Genomic DNA, 15,467 nt, shown 5'->3' on the forward strand with positions numbered 1-15,467 from the left:
TCTCAAAACATCTGGAGGCCCAAAGGTTGAGGACCACTGGTCTAGGCCATTTTTGGTTAAGCATTTAACACTTATTGTAGTCCCTCTTTATGCATAGGATGTTCTTGATAAACACAGACTTGATAAAATTGGGGGAAGAGAAGGACTACAGAATGGAGAAGCTTCCTTCCTGACTACATATGATTCAGGTACTTTTGACACTGCATAATTGAGATGGGGCGGCCTTAGTGCAGGAAAAATTAAGACTGCTAAGCAAACAGGTTTTTTTTTTAAAAAAAAGTGTATCGCATTCTTACCATTTGTATGTTAGAATGTGATACACATTTTTTTTGTATTTGTATGTTTCAGAAATACTTTTTTGTTCTATGACAGACTCTCAAATAAACCTACAACTTCTAGAAACAAAGCTCTTAGAAGATTTGAAGTCCTTCAGGCACAGACAAGTGATACATCCTAGTCTTCAAGAAGGTATGTTATCAGCAATAGATTCCACAGCTGCTGCTATAGTTATCTAGAGCAGCATCTATCAAAACAGTTTGGCTAGCACAGTTTTGGCCATACAACATAACGTCTCATCCCTCTTCTCTCTTCATGCCACCCCAAACAGAACTGCTCTGAAGGGTTGAGGGGAGAACCATAACAGATTTCAGGGGCATACAGAGAGGGAAGAGGGAAGTTTCACTGCACAGCCAGAAGTGACTGAGCTAGTAGAACAGTTTGGTTCAATATTGCCCTTAGAACATAGTATTCAGATATTGTTTCTCATGTGTGTGCTCTGTGGTCTATTCAACTAAACTTTGATGCAATGTACAGTGGATCCTTGGTTTAAGAACAGCTTAGTTTATGGACAACTTGGATTAAGGATGTTGCAAACCCGGAAGGTGGTGTTTTGGTTTGTGAACTTTGCCTTGGAAGCAGAACCTGTTGAGTGTGTTCCATTTGTAAATTGAATCCCCTGCTGCTATGGGAAAGCACGCCTTGGTTTAAGAACGCACTTCCAGAACGGATTAAGTTCGTAAACCAAGGTACCACTGTATTAATGAATGCTGCCCACATTCGTATTAGAGCCCTTCACCTGTGCTTGAGGGAGTTGGTGGCTTACAGATTCTCTCAGAGGTCGCCAACCTTTTTAGACTAGTGGCACATTTTGAATTTTGAGAGTGCTGGGGGCACCAGTCATGAAATGGCTGATGTGGGGAGAATGACACAACCCAAATTGGAGAGTACTAGCATGGTGAAGCTCTTATAATAATTGCATTTCCATACTAGAAAGGTCCGTATAGTTAAAGCTATGGTTTTCCCAGTAGTGATGTATGGAAGTGAGAGCTGGACCATAAAGAAGGCTGATCGCCGAAGAATTGATGCTTTTGAATTATGGTGCTGGAGGAGACTCTTGAGAGTCCCATGGACTGCTAGAAGATCAAACCTATCCATTCTTAAGGAAATCAGCCCTGAGTGCTCCCTGGAAGGACAGATCGTGAAGCTGAGGCTCCAATACTTTGGCCACCTCATGAGAAGAGAAGAATCCTTGGAAAAGACCCTGATGTTGGGAAAGATTGAGGGCACTAGGAGAAGGGGACGACAGAGGACAAGATGGTTGGACAGTGTTCTCGAAGCTACGAACATGAGTTTGACCAAAATGCGGGAGGCAGTGCAAGACAGGAGTGCCTGGCGTGCTATGGTCCATGGGGTCACGAAGAGTCGGACACGACTAAACGACTAAACAACACTAGAAACGGCTTTACCTGAATTTCTGCCCATCACAAGAACCATGTTTTTCTCAAATGTCAACCCTAAATCAAAGCCTAGGTTGTTATCAGCAAATTCCTAATGAAGGTTTGGTTTTTAGTTCCTGTACAACAGACCTCAACCTCTTTGTGAAGTTTTCACATTTGCCTTTAGGAGGAAGTAGGGATTTTTTAATATCTACCCACTCTTATTTGCTGTAGTATTTGCAGAAAAATACTCCTAGGGTCTACAGAATCAGACAAATGCCCTATAGGAAACATGCATCCTTGTTGCTAGGTAAAACAAAAGACAAACTAGGGAGATTTCATTAGAAAATAAGACGGGAGCAGGAAAACTACACTACAGTCGTACCTTGGTTGTTGAACTTGATCTGTTTTGGAGTCCATTTGACTCCTGAAACTATTCGAAAACCAAGGTGCGGCTTCCTATTGGCTGTAGGAGCTTCCTGCAGTCAATTGGAAGCCGCGTTGGATGTTCAGCTTCCAGAAAACGTTCGCAAACCGGAACACTAATTTCCGGGTTTGCGGCGTTCAGGAGCCAAAACATCTGAGTAGCAAAGTGTTTGAGAACCAAGGTACGACTGTATATAGGAAGTGAAACAGCAACTCTTTAGGACTCATGGATTCCTGCTGCCTGGTGTTTAAACTTATCAATTACAGCTCTGACTTTGCTCCTTGGCCAAAAACGCTGAGAGGTAGGAGGAGAAATGGTGACTCATTTCAAATGAATAGAAGGGTATTTACACATTTTGTTTTATATATTTCTTTTTAAGAGGGCTAGAGACATTTATGAAAGCTCAGAGTTTGGGAGGCCTGCCCACAAAGACCTTCATGTGTGCTGATTTGGCAACCACTGGCCACCCTCCTTTCTTTATGCTTGTAAAGATCTCTAACGTGGGGTATTCTTCTTCTAGTGGGACTGAAGTTGGGTTCCGTGGACCCAACACTTAGCATTGACCTGAAATACGTGGGTGTGCAGCTTCCCCTGCGACCACCAAAGGATTATGTATTTGCGGAAAACCAAGTGACAGATCTCAGTTGTCAAGGTAAATATAATGTATCTTTTTGAAATGTTAGAATGGTAAGCAGAGTCTATAAAACAGTATAAAACAAAGCCAGCCAGATATTATGAGGGTTTCACTTCACAAGTCATGGGGTTTCACTTCTGACCTTGTGCTGCATCACAGAACGAGGTCAGGTACAACCTGTGCTCTCCATCGGAGCTCCAGGCTGTGGGAATATTCTGGTCCTCTTCTCCAGCTTGGGAGAGGGAGATGGCAAGGTATATTGTCCCCATTTCAGAGAGTCTTGGAAGCCTAGTGCAATGGAGAGGGGAATCTGTGTCCCCCTTTCTAGTTCCTGCTGGAGAGGAAGACTGGAGCTTCAAACTTCATGGCAAACAGCAATCCCAGCACTCCCAACTCCAGAGTGGGGCTTGTTGGTTTGCAAACTTTTTTTTTAAACACATTCATTGTATTTTCTATGTGCAACCATTGTCTTAGTAACTTACATTATCACCACATGATGCAAACAGTATAAAACAAAGCTATAAATTATGTAAATTGTACATTGTTAGGTGCTGACTGTTCAGACGAGACTTTGGGGGAGGTACATACATTTTCCCACCATATTTTTGAGGTGTTTGGAGTGCTTTGGAGGTGGAACACCAAAACAACCCCCAGATTTCTTCCCAACCTTAAAGCTTGAGAGAGATCATACTTGCAGCTGTGCTGGGCTTCATTCAGCAGTGTTCTAAAGTGCTGTGCAGCTGTAGGGAAACTCCTGTCTCCTCTCTCTCTAGATCCAAGTTTGGGAGGAAGGCTAAGGTATTTTCTAGAAGGAATTTTTGGTACTTTGCTATTACTCAGGCCCTTGTCGCCTGTTGAGTACCCCTTTCAGTAAATGCAGGTGATAATTAGTTTTTAGTTGAATATATATACCGTTGTTTATAGATAGGAGTATTCTGCCTCGTTAATAAACTTGCTTTGCTACCTTCATTTCTAGATACTGCCCTTTCCTTCATTTCCAAGACTGGGAAAACCAATGATTTTAGAAAGATAAAAGGCTGGCAAGGAAGACTTAACAACACTTCTAAGCAGGAAGGTAGGACATTGATTTTGTATATATTTTCCCTTTGTGGTGCTGCAGAAAGGAGATCTTTTTTATAATTTTTAGATAATCTTTTGTGAGTTTCCTTTTCTGCCAGAACTGGGATTGATATATTTTCAGAGATTGTCTTTGACTTCTTTCTCTATGTCATATTCTGGATTAATTCAGGTAGCATTTTAGAGGACTCGCTGAAGAACCGATCAGCCTTCTGCAGTGATAAACTGGACAAATATTTGGAAACGGAAGGGAAGCTAATGGAAAGTGTGGGATTCTCTTCAAGCCCGTTTAGTTATCCCATGGATTGCCAGATTCCATCCAAAAGTACCAGCTGTGTTCAAGCCCTCGATAAAGTTCCAGAGAAGAAACCCATCATTACTCCACCCAGAAAAGCTAAGAATAAACAAACAACTTTTCGAGGCAGGGTAAAATCTCCCCAAAAGTTTATAATGCCTTTACCTGTTCTGTCAAAGCAGGAGCATGCTTTCTCTGCCTTGGAAAACATCAGTAGGTCTAGATCATATAGCCAAGTGGCTGACGATGTGCATGTGGCAGAATCAGATGGAAACGTACAGAGAAAGCAAAGAACTGTGCGCCAAGCAAAGCAACGAAAACAGAGTAGCTGTCCACTGCATTTATCTCAGATGAAACTGATGGAGCTGGAGGATTGTGCTTTGAGGGATGGGAAGCCACAAACCTGTATTACTGAAGAATGGGCAGACCTTTCTCTGGAGACTTTGATCATCTCTCAGGTAAGCTTCAATAATCTTTACCATTTAGTCATTGGTTACCATAGATATGCATATGCTAGAAATGAACCCACATACTCACAAGTTATTTTTCTTTTGCAATCCTTTTTTGACTATTTTGCAGGAGGTGGGGAAGGTATAGAAAACGTTGTTGGTTTTTGGAAAAAGCATGAAAAACATGAACAGAAATACATAACTCAATATGCTGCATAGTAAAGAAGTTACATTCAGAAATTACATGGTGAAACATGTCCATTTCTATTTCATTTTTATATGACCAACATGTCCTTGCGGATCATCTGCAAAATTCAGATGGGCCATTAGGATTTCTTAATTCTGTTTCACATGCAATGTAACTGGAACAGTAAGATTAGCGTAAGAAAAGAAAGGAACTTCTATTGTCTTCATGCATTAGAATTATTCATAAGTTCACGGTGTGTGACCTGTAACTTCTGGGATTTGTTTTCACATTTCTAAACCAACTTAGGGTTGTATTCAGGTGACGTCTGGCTCACAGTGGACCCATTGAAATATGCAAACCTAAGTTAGTAATTTCCATGAATTTCAAAGGGTTTACTCTGAGTAGGAGCAGGACCAAATACCACTCTTTATGTGCACCCATGACTGCTATACATCCTCACATTGCAGTACTTCAACACAAACTTCATCCTTGTTTTAAAATATTGCACTACCCTGCACTGCTACGAAGTACTCAGAGCCACAGAATCATGGAATTGTAGAGTTGAAAGGACCCTGAGGAACAACTAGTCCAACTTCCTGCAATGCAGGAATATTGTCATTTTAAAAAAAGAAAAAAGATATTGAGTTGATACTCTGTGCTCAGATTCAAGGAAAAATGTGGTGACATTAATTCATTTATAAGCAGGTTCCGGTGGAGTTAATGGAATTGGAAGGTCGTGCATTGCAGAATGGGAAGCCACGGACTTGCATTACCAAAGAGCGAGCAGACCTATCTCTAGCATCACTACTTAACCCTCAGGTAAGTTGAAATTGCCGTTTCCTATGCCTTCCTTTGTAACTCTCATGGAGGAAAAGGCTGTCATTGCCTTCTAGCCATGAGAGCTATGCTTTGTCTCTACAGTTGGAAGCAGTAATGCTTTTGAGTACCAGTTGCTGGAAACCACAGGTGGGTAAGAGTGCTCTTGTATTTGGATCCTGCTTGCACATTTTTTCATGGGCATCTCATTGGCCACTGTGAGAATGGGATGCTGGACTAGATGGACCATTGGCCTGCTACAGCAGGCTCTTCTTATAATTACAGTTTATTCGCGTTGATGTCCTATAAAAAGACCAGTGCTGGGGGGAGGTGGGATTCTAATGTTCCCATGCACAAGGCAATCCACTTTATTCAACAAAAAGTGTCTGGCGAGTCTCGCAAGACTGCTTTGAGAATTCTGAACCGTCTAAGTGCAGGCACCCCCAAACTTTAGCCCTCCAGATGTTTTGGACTACAATTCCCATCATCCCTGACCACTGGTCCTGTTAGCTAGGGATCATGGGAGTTGTAGGCCAAAACATCTGGAGGGCCACAGTTTGGGGATGCCCGGTCTAGTGAATGACCCTTGTGGAACCCTAAGCAAGACTGCTGCTTGCAGAATGATTATCAAATTGACTTGCTTTACCTGCTTAGAACTTCTGTGAGCAGATTCAAACAGTAGTAAGAACAGAAGAAACAAATGAAAATTGCACAGGACATTCCTCTTGTTTCCTGATAATCTTGAACATTAATGCTTCCATGTTCTGTGTTTTAAAAGGCTATTGGATGTTAGCTTTCACTTTCTGTTTGCGCAAGTGCATGCGACTAAGTAAAAATAGGTTTTGATTTATCCCTATTTGTAACTGTGGCAATGGGAAGTAACGCTATATAGACCATACACACTGGGTACAATCCTGTTTCCCTTCATCTTTTGTGCATTTTTATACCATCCAGTTGAGGACAAGGTATAAATTATCTATCATAAAGTGTTGTGTAATTGATCTTATACCCTACATTTGTTCAAAATTTGTTGTGTGTAGGTTCTTGCCTAAATTCTTGAGATACATATTTGTATATTCTTTCAGGCTTCACTCAATAGCAAGCCTATCGGCAGCCAAGACCCAGCACACAGTGGCATCTGCCAGCTTGAGTGTGTCTGTGCTGGTTTAGCTTCTGGGACGTGCCAGCCTACACTTTCCTGCAAGACAGATTGCACATTTGATTGTCTGAAGAAAAGGGTGGCCCTGTTAAAGGGAGTTTCTGTGAACAAGAAAAGCTTGAAGAAATATTTGTGTGGAATTATTGAATGCTGCAACGGAAAAAGGGATTGGAAACTGGAGCATGTTAATAAACAGATGAGAAGCAATGATGAATGTAAGTCATACTAGAAAAGTGTTTGAAACATTTTCAAAAGCTTTTTCTCTGCTGAATAAACATTCTGGACTAGCCAGGTGTGTTAAATCTGGACTTACTGTTACCAAATGTAAATGGAAACTGCAACAAAATGTTGCCGTGATTTCTCTGGTAAAACATCTGATTATTCTGTCTTTTGACTCCCTCCCCTTTTATGTGCCTTTCTCTTTCCATCACACCCTGTGTGTTTATGTGCTTTGTTGCTGGTTGTTATTTTTTACTGAGTGTGTGTGTGTATGTACTATCTTAGGTTGTGGGTAAATAAGCTGCTATTGGAGCACTCACACGTTCATTCTAAGCCAGGCATCCCCAAACTGCGGCCCTCCAGATGTTTTGGCCTACAACTCCCATGATCCCTAGCTAACAGGACCAGTGGTCATGGAAGATGGGAATTGTAGTCCAAAATATCTGGAGGGCTGAAGTTTGGGGATGCCTGTTCTAAGCCATGGTTTGGTTTACCATGATGTGTGAACCAGGCTGGTGTGGTGACATGGCATTACTTCAGTGATGTGGTTCCATTTCTGTTTTACATGTGCATTCAGAATGTCCTTGCTAGGGAAGTCATGGATTTCTATTTTTTTATTTAAAAAATACTTTTTATTAAATTTTCCCATTAAAACACAATTCAATTATTTCAATTATATCCAATTATACACATACATATCAATTAAGCCAAATATTAAGCCAAATCATAAAAAATTTTAGGCTTCCCATGCTTCAATGTCTGGGGATTCTAGATAACTGTTCGCACTGCCATCCTAATCCTGATATCAAAATCTTGCTGTAATCCACAATAGTCCCGATTTTTTCCAACAGTCCCTCTAGATGTTTTCTTCTCTATTTGTCTTTTGTCGCAGCTTCTGAGATAGGCATCAAACAAGATTTAACACATATCCATTTTTCCTGTGTGGGTTTTTTATCCAGTCCAACCTCCCCATAAAACTCTCTTGATCTGGAGTGCCTTTCTTGCCGCGTCAACAGTCTGACACAAGCCAGCGCCATCTTGAACGCCTCAGATCGTATTCCATCTTCTTCTAAACTGTCCGTCGATCGCAAGAGTAAAGCTTTTGGGCGAGGAACAGCCCGTTCACATTATGCACAATCTCTTATAGCTGATTCATGGCTTTCCTCTGCGTTCCGAGACTCCAATTAGGCTGCTATTATCTCTCAAATTCCAAATACGCCACAGCTCGTAAATCCAACTCACCGGCGGCTTCCAGGCCACTCCAATAAGCATACTGACTGGGGAGGTTTTTTACTCTAACAGTTTAACAAAGCAAATTCTAAAATCATACCAGATGACAATCCTCTATTTATATGAATTCTGATGCCACACAGTTCATTTCCATTTCTCATTTGTCCCAAATAATCAGACAGTCCATCCGGGAAGGTGGTAAGTACATTTTAAAGTAGAAAAATAAAAAGTTCACTTCACTTTTCGTTCCGTCCCAATCATTCTTTCTTCTTGATGAAATACTCCCTCAATTCTCTTCTCGCTCAAAAGCTGATAAAGTCCTGGCAGTATCTTCTCCCCCTTCTTTTGAAGCATGTCCATGAATTTAAATCCAATTATTCTCTTTAATCATGGAGATCGCGCTCGTATAGGGTGGCCTCCAGGAGTCCCGGCCCCCATGGGTGCTCGGCCCAGGCCCCCACCCCACCCCTCAAAGAGTCGGGATGGGTTAGGGGGCATCCGCGGGCCAGCACCCCCCCCGTCCAAACCCGGGGGGGGGGACTGCTTTACTCCCCAAGCAACCGCCCAATTCCCCATGAAGTTCAGAGAGGTGGAACAAGGGTCAGCCATTTCTCCCCCACGAGCGGACCGGAAGCCGGAAGTCATGGATTTCTAAATGTCACTCGCTACGTCTTTTTTTTTGTCTTATATGAGGGTGGAGCGGCAGAGAAGGTGGCATGCCTGCCTTTTACGTTTCCATGGTCAGCAGTGAATTAGAGAACTTAACATGCAGAATGTGACATGTTCCTCCAACATCTGCCCTACTGGCACACTTTAGTGCTGAACCCTTACACTCCTGGCTTCCTCCCATGGGTGAGCACCCAGTCATCCTGCAAATTTCATCCACTCTGTCCTCCTATCCATCTCTGTGGCAAGGAGGCTTTTCACCACTGAGGGAACTGCCACTTATTGCATGTTTCACACTTTCCTTCCTTGTCTCCTACATGAAAGGATGCACGTACAATTGTCATGTTACTCTTTGTGGTAGACTTACCCATTTTTTGGAATATCTATCTATCTATCTATCTGCTGGATCTGCAACATAATGGCCTATTTACAGTGCTATTTTTCTAGAAAAAAGAGGTGCCAGAATGGCAGTGGTGCTGATGTGAGAATTATCAACACCCAGGGCATCCTTTAATATTTTTTAAAAATCCAATATTGTCTTGAACCTTTGGCTAGAATGTATTAGGCTTGATTTGGTTTGCCTGCATTTTATGACTCCTACGCTGCATTCCTTTCCTATCTGACCCTGAAAGTGGCACAAATGGTCACTCAGGATGTTTTGCTGTGTCTTTTTTGAGTGAAATCCAGCATCTCCTTGAAAGTTTCTAAGGAACAGATAGGGACAGTAATGTCAACAACCCTGGTGAAGGCCTGGTTGCTAAGGAAACAGTGATAAAGTAGGAAGTTTGAGGCACAAATGGCCTGAGCAGTTAGAGGCATCCCAAGGTACTTGAGTTGGGTGATGGAGTCATGTGTGTTTTACTTCTCATGACCTTTCTTGGTGTATGTAGAAGAATGTTTAAGAGTGTTTTGATATTATTCTTTGTGTGCCGTACACATTCACAGTCCTTACGAAGCCTTCTTTAAAACACCTTTCAGGGTTGTTGTTTTTTTGCATCTGCATACTTCAGGGAACCCCTAAGCACACGGATCCCTCCCTTCCATCATGGGCTACATAACAAACACCACTCATGACTGAGGATGGGTAATGGAATGATTTCAAAAAGAATGCCACTTTCAGTGTCTTCTTTGTTGCGCTAAATTTCAAAGCTCTTGCTTTTCCCCATTTTGATATCAATTGGAGTCTTGCGATGTGACCTTCACTCCTACTTGTTGCTCCTTTCCCCTCTTTTGCCTAGTTTATTATTTACTAGAGGTAAAATGAACAGTAAAGGATTTGTTTTGGTTCTTTTGCTGCTATTCCAGTGATTAGAGCATTAAAGCTGCTTGTTATCTTTCCTTCAGCAGTCTGTAGTGCAGAGCCAGACCTAGCTGTTATGGATTTCCCATTGCGGGTGAAGGAAGAAGGGGGCGTGTTTATTCCTGGCAAAAGTGCAATTGCTACAAAGACCGCTCCAGACGACGCGGATGCAGGGGGAGAATTAAGTGGGGAACCTTTTTTGTATCCTGACATTCCATCAGACGTGATATTGGCAGACCATTCGTATGTTTGCAGGAAGCCAAGTAAGACAGTTAAAGTCACTGCGAGAAGTGAGAAGCAGCATGCGAGGTACCTTGAAGGTATGTCAGATGAGGCTGAAGATGGTTTGCAAATTGACGTTCCTGTGTGTGATGCATTACAGAAAAGCCCCACACGTCAGGAAGAGGCTCCGCATATGAAATGTTCAAATGGGGAGCAAACACACATTGCCCAAATGACTGATTCGGAAGGACCTAAACAGACACAGCCGACATTGCTTGGTAAACTGAGCATGAGCCATACAGAAAAGCAGCAGGAAAAGGCCAAATTGCTTCAGAGTCGGCAGCAAAATCAACATGACTTTGAACTACTAAGGAGGCACTGGAAAGAGAGGGGTGACTCCATGCAAATTGAAAATGACAAGGAAACAGAGAGAGGAGAGCTTGAGATCAGTTGTACAAGGGACCAGAATTACACACCAGGAAAGAAGTGTGTGGATAGTGCCCAAGAATATCTTCCTAACAGTAGTGCTGATGCCCAGGAGAACTGTAACATTTTTTGCTATGAAAAAGGTCTTTCTGGTTTCCGAGGAGAGAATCAAGCTTTTAAGGATGACCATGCTGAGCCCAGCAGAACTTGGAGCAGATCATCCCAGAATCCAGTTGCTAAATGCTTAGAAAAAAATGCATCTAAAACCAATTATTGGAAAAATGGTCCTATGTCATTTGGTATTACCAAGGATGATATAGGAAATGGTGAAAAAACAGATTATTCTGCAGAGGAAGATATTGATGGGAGTTCTGATCACCAGATTGAAGCACTGGTGAGCATCCCACACTGCTTTAATTTGTAAAACAAATCTGGCAGCAAAATGTTTTTACTATATTACAACTTATTTGAGAACCATGGAAACCACTGTGACCAACTGAGATTGCTGCTGTCACTTCCCTTGGATCTTTGGGTCCAAGGTGTGTGTGTAAATTTTCTACTGTGTGCCTTTCCTTAACTTCTCTTTATACTAATTTCTCCAGTTTTACCATCCAAACTTAGTTTCCTCACAGAATTTGAACTTCTTGCAAAAGTTCTGTTGTGGAGAATTTAACTTCCTCTGTGGCTAAAAAGTGTGTAAATATTTTCCTGACTGAAGTCAGAAATTGGAGTGTATGGAGTCTTGACAAATGCCACAGATGAGTTTTGTTTTGTGGTATTATGCTAACTACCTTAGTTCAGTTTCCACAGCTGAAAAATGTTCCAAACTCCATTGTCCACCTTGTTGTATCCCTCCAGGTAAAGAATACAAATTGGAAAGGAGAGTGCAGTTCTGTCAAGCTGGAAGAAAACATACCGCATTTGAAAATGGTGGAGCCCAAAGAGTCAGAAATCACAATATACAATACCAAATTAAGAGAAAATAAGTTGCCAGCACATCCTTCAGAGTTCCATTCTGAAAGTATCATATGTGAGAGTAGTGCTACTACTTCAGAGATGGCCAAAAAGAATGCAGAAATTGTAGAGCGATTATCCAGTGATGCTCCCATCTTCCATCCTGATGCTGTATCATTAGACCACACCTATAGCATTACAGCAATGTACAAGGAGGGACATCATGTTACCTGTCCTGAAGAAGCTCCAGGTGATACTTCTCAATGGGTAAGACTCGATTTGTTACTTAATTTTCAGAACACCAAAGTTAAATAATTATACACCTTAACAAGTTATTGCAAATTTACATTAAAACAATGGTCTTTATTACCATTCTTCAGTTATACCCTGAGCAGCTGTAAACATTAATGTTTGGGCAATAGGCCAGTTTCCATGTCACAATAAACCATAGCCAATGGTTTATCATGAACACACCTGTCTCTGCTGGTTGCCTCCTCTCTGCTAGCACATGGAAGAAACACACCACATTCTGAGTTTGAAATGAAACATTACCTGACTGGAGCTTCTCTGCAGGACTGAATTTAACTGCCTTTTTAATGTTCTGTTTCAGAATGGAAGGGATTCCAGTCAAGGTGACAAGAAAATGAACACTGAACCTGGGGAGTTTTCAAAGAAAAGTATTATTTCTCAACTGAAAACTACAGCAGCTCATGCCCTACTTCCCAAACAGTTGTAAGCAAGTTTTTTTAAAGCAACAACAACAAACACACACCAGCAAATTGATTTTCAGCATAGTGCTATTTTTTATTATGCCTAGCAGATATAGTTAATTTAATGCAGGCCAAGGCTCCGCTCTGTGGTTTAATTGGTTCACACAGTGTGGCTTTGCAATGATGCATCACCCAGAAGCCCTTTTTAAAATATACTTAGCTTATAATCTTTAGGACAGAACTGGGGAACCATTTTGGCTGGAAAGGTGGCCTGCCCTCTGAACCACTTTTCAAGGATACAATGTAGAACGTCAAGCTTTGCAACCACAGCTTAAATTCAGCCCTTTTTGACCCCCTCTACAGAGCCCTTCCTCTTCCAACCCAGAGCAATCAAGCAGATAGCTGAAGGGCTGGATTCACTGATTGAGAAAAGAAATCTAATGTCTCATAAGAAACTGCAACTACACATCAGATTGGGCACCTTGATTTGTAATGTGGGAATTCCTTTCTGCTAAGGCTGTATACCAGGATGTACACACTTGTAGGCTAAATTTATTCCCTGCTAACTTGACTTGATGGTAGACCACTTGCTTGGTATGAAAAAGATTCTTGCCATCTCCACTTAAAAGAATCAAGAGATCAGAAAACCTCAGTCTGGGACCAATCCTGGGCTAGATAGGCAAATAGCCTGATGTGCTGTTTCCTAATCATTAATGTTACTACTCAAAGATTAAATTTTTAAAAAAATATTAGCAGTTTATTGGGGCTATATAGGGCACCTTTAATTTGTATGTTAGTTCAAATTATATTTTTGAGAGTACTAAGAGCCTAAGATGTGCTGTTTCAGGCAAACTTTGGTTCATTCATTTGTTTACTTCAAGAGACTGAGTAGCAAACAGAGCAGTGTGAGAAAGCAAGATGGGCATAGCAGAAGGAAGGGGCTAGAGCAGAGACATTTCCTGTGTGACCAGAGCACAACTTCCTCATCCTTTTGGCACAAATAAAGTTTTTCTTGCAGTTTTGATTGAGGTTACGCTATTATCTGAGCCAGATTGACTTGTGCAACTAAACACAACTTCTCTTTTTAAATCCTTCTAGGCATCTTGCTCATGACTCTTCAAATAAAGTGATGGAAAAGTCCCCTAAAGTGAATATACATTTCTTTTCTACTGTTGTGTCTTTGTGGTGTGTGTATTGCAGCTGAAATAAACATTGACTGGTAGTGGGGTTTTTTTTAAAAAAATAAAATGTATTACTTAAGGGCATTGCTTGTTTTATGTGCGTGCCATGAGACAGGATTGGTAGTCAGGCCCTTTTCATTCTCTCCATCCCCCTTGGTGACCCAACTGAGAATCCTAGGTGTTGCTAGCTTTGTGGAGACATGCAGAAGCCCAGGTTTGGGGGATAATATAAAATCCCAAGTATTTACACCGGTCACTGCATATATTTTTTCTGTCTGGTGAAAGTGCCATTCTTGTCCACAGCCATCTGGACTCTGGAAAAGCGAACCAAAGAATGGGACACAAAGCATGACTTATCGCCCGAGACACACAGAAGATGAACAGCGTCGGCGTAAGCAAATGAAAGAACTCTTTGAAAAACTGCAGGGGACCTTGGGATTGCACAGCACTCCCAAAATTGCCAAGCGCATCCTCCTCGAGCAGGTAGGTGGTTCATCATTTAGCTTTATGTGGAAGGAAATGCCTCTTTATTCAGAGGAGAACTTGATTTTTAACAGCAGGAAGATGAAAAACCTTAAGTTGGAAGATATAAAAAAGAGAGATACAAAAAATTTGGGGGGGGGGGTTTCCTAACGTGCCACAGCAACTCAGCTCAGTGTTGGACATTGGACAAATGCATTTGGCTTAATTTTCTTTCTCTGAATACATTAGCCAATTAACTGTAGTGGCGCATTGCCAAAATAATTATTTCCACCCATAGCGTTTTTTGCCTCATCTCCTCTGTCCCCAGCTAAAGCTTGCTATCCTAATATACACAAAGGCCCTAATTTATTTATTTTGGCTAAGCATATCAGTCTTTTAAGCTTAAGCCAAGAAACTGTATCCTCAATGTTACAGACTATCAATATACGTACCAATGCATCAAGAATAGATAACTGAAGAAGCCCAAAACTACTAAGGGAATGTGCCATATGCAAGCCCCAGTAGGTGGGCCCCAATGGGGGCGTATAACAGTCTCGTAATTATTTGGACTGCCAGGGCGAAACAGGTGCAGAACTCCGGCACCCTGTCTACAACTTCATCAGCATCCCTCAGTCATTGTGAACAACGGCAAACTTACCTTTCGTTGGAATCCTCATGAACTTATCTAAAAATACAAAGAAAACAAAAAACTAAGCTAAGCACTTGGAAAAACCTAGTGAAACCAAACATTATAAGTTCATCTTAGTTTGGGTAGTTCATAAGTTTCTGTGACAGTGTTTTAGGTTTTGTCTTTTTCTCATAAGAACGATAAACAATATATATCATTTTTGTAATAACTGTGTAAATATTCTTTGCCAACGTGTTGCATGAGTTGTACTCCTAGTTTTTTTTAATGCAGCTGATTCACTTACATGTCTGCAAAGTTTCTGCCATTGCTTTGTTTTTAGGGTGCTTTGAGAGGAGAGAAGAGAAGCAGTCTTTTTTTCCTCTGTATTGCACTGGAATGTAAAAATGACCTCTTAGTCCCTTTCCAGGCCACTGAAGATATCCAGAGGCTAAGAGATCAGGCAGACCAATTGACAAGCCACAAGAAGTTCCTGTTGTGCAAGCGCAACACCTTGATTCGTAAAGTGTCTGCACTCTCAGGTGAGATGACTTCAGGGACAGGTTTTCTTAAAAAAATAAACAAAACAAAATATACATGTAGATGAAAAAAGAAATTCCAGCATAGGAGAATACAAGGATGATTCAAAGTGGTTGGGATGAATTGTTCATGTAGGATTCTAAGGATTCTATACTTTCAAAGATGCAAATGGT

The 15,467-nt window shown here is 41.4% G+C and overlaps 1 protein-coding gene across 8 annotated transcripts in view; it reads left to right on the forward strand.

Annotated features, from left to right (window-relative positions):
- LOC118083419 (MAX gene-associated protein) overlaps nt 1–15,467 on the forward strand; it is a 28,895-nt gene that overhangs the window by 8,876 nt on the left and 4,552 nt on the right. For 4 of the 8 annotated variants that reach the window (XM_060273550.1, XM_060273546.1, XM_060273549.1 and 1 more), the window contains exons 5-17: nt 98–188; nt 349–468; nt 2,663–2,794; nt 3,753–3,851; nt 4,026–4,606; nt 5,487–5,603; nt 6,686–6,974; nt 10,219–11,216; nt 11,681–12,043; nt 12,387–12,508; nt 13,585–13,633; nt 13,971–14,150; nt 15,098–15,296. In XM_060273550.1, coding sequence (XP_060129533.1) covers nt 98–188; nt 349–468; nt 2,663–2,794; nt 3,753–3,851; nt 4,026–4,606; nt 5,487–5,603; nt 6,686–6,974; nt 10,219–11,216; nt 11,681–12,043; nt 12,387–12,508; nt 13,585–13,633; nt 13,971–14,150; nt 15,098–15,296 — 3,340 coding nt within the window. The remainder of the gene's footprint in view (nt 1–97; nt 189–348; nt 469–2,662; nt 2,795–3,752; nt 3,852–4,025; nt 4,607–5,486; nt 5,604–6,685; nt 6,975–10,218; nt 11,217–11,680; nt 12,044–12,386; nt 12,509–13,584; nt 13,634–13,970; nt 14,151–15,097; nt 15,297–15,467) is intronic. The other 4 variants (XM_060273563.1, XM_060273556.1, XM_060273555.1 and 1 more) reach the window with 4 other exon arrangements.

This window comes from Zootoca vivipara, chromosome 1 (genome assembly GCF_963506605.1).
Source record: "Zootoca vivipara chromosome 1, rZooViv1.1, whole genome shotgun sequence".
NCBI classification, from domain to species: Eukaryota; Metazoa; Chordata; class Lepidosauria; order Squamata; family Lacertidae; genus Zootoca; species Zootoca vivipara.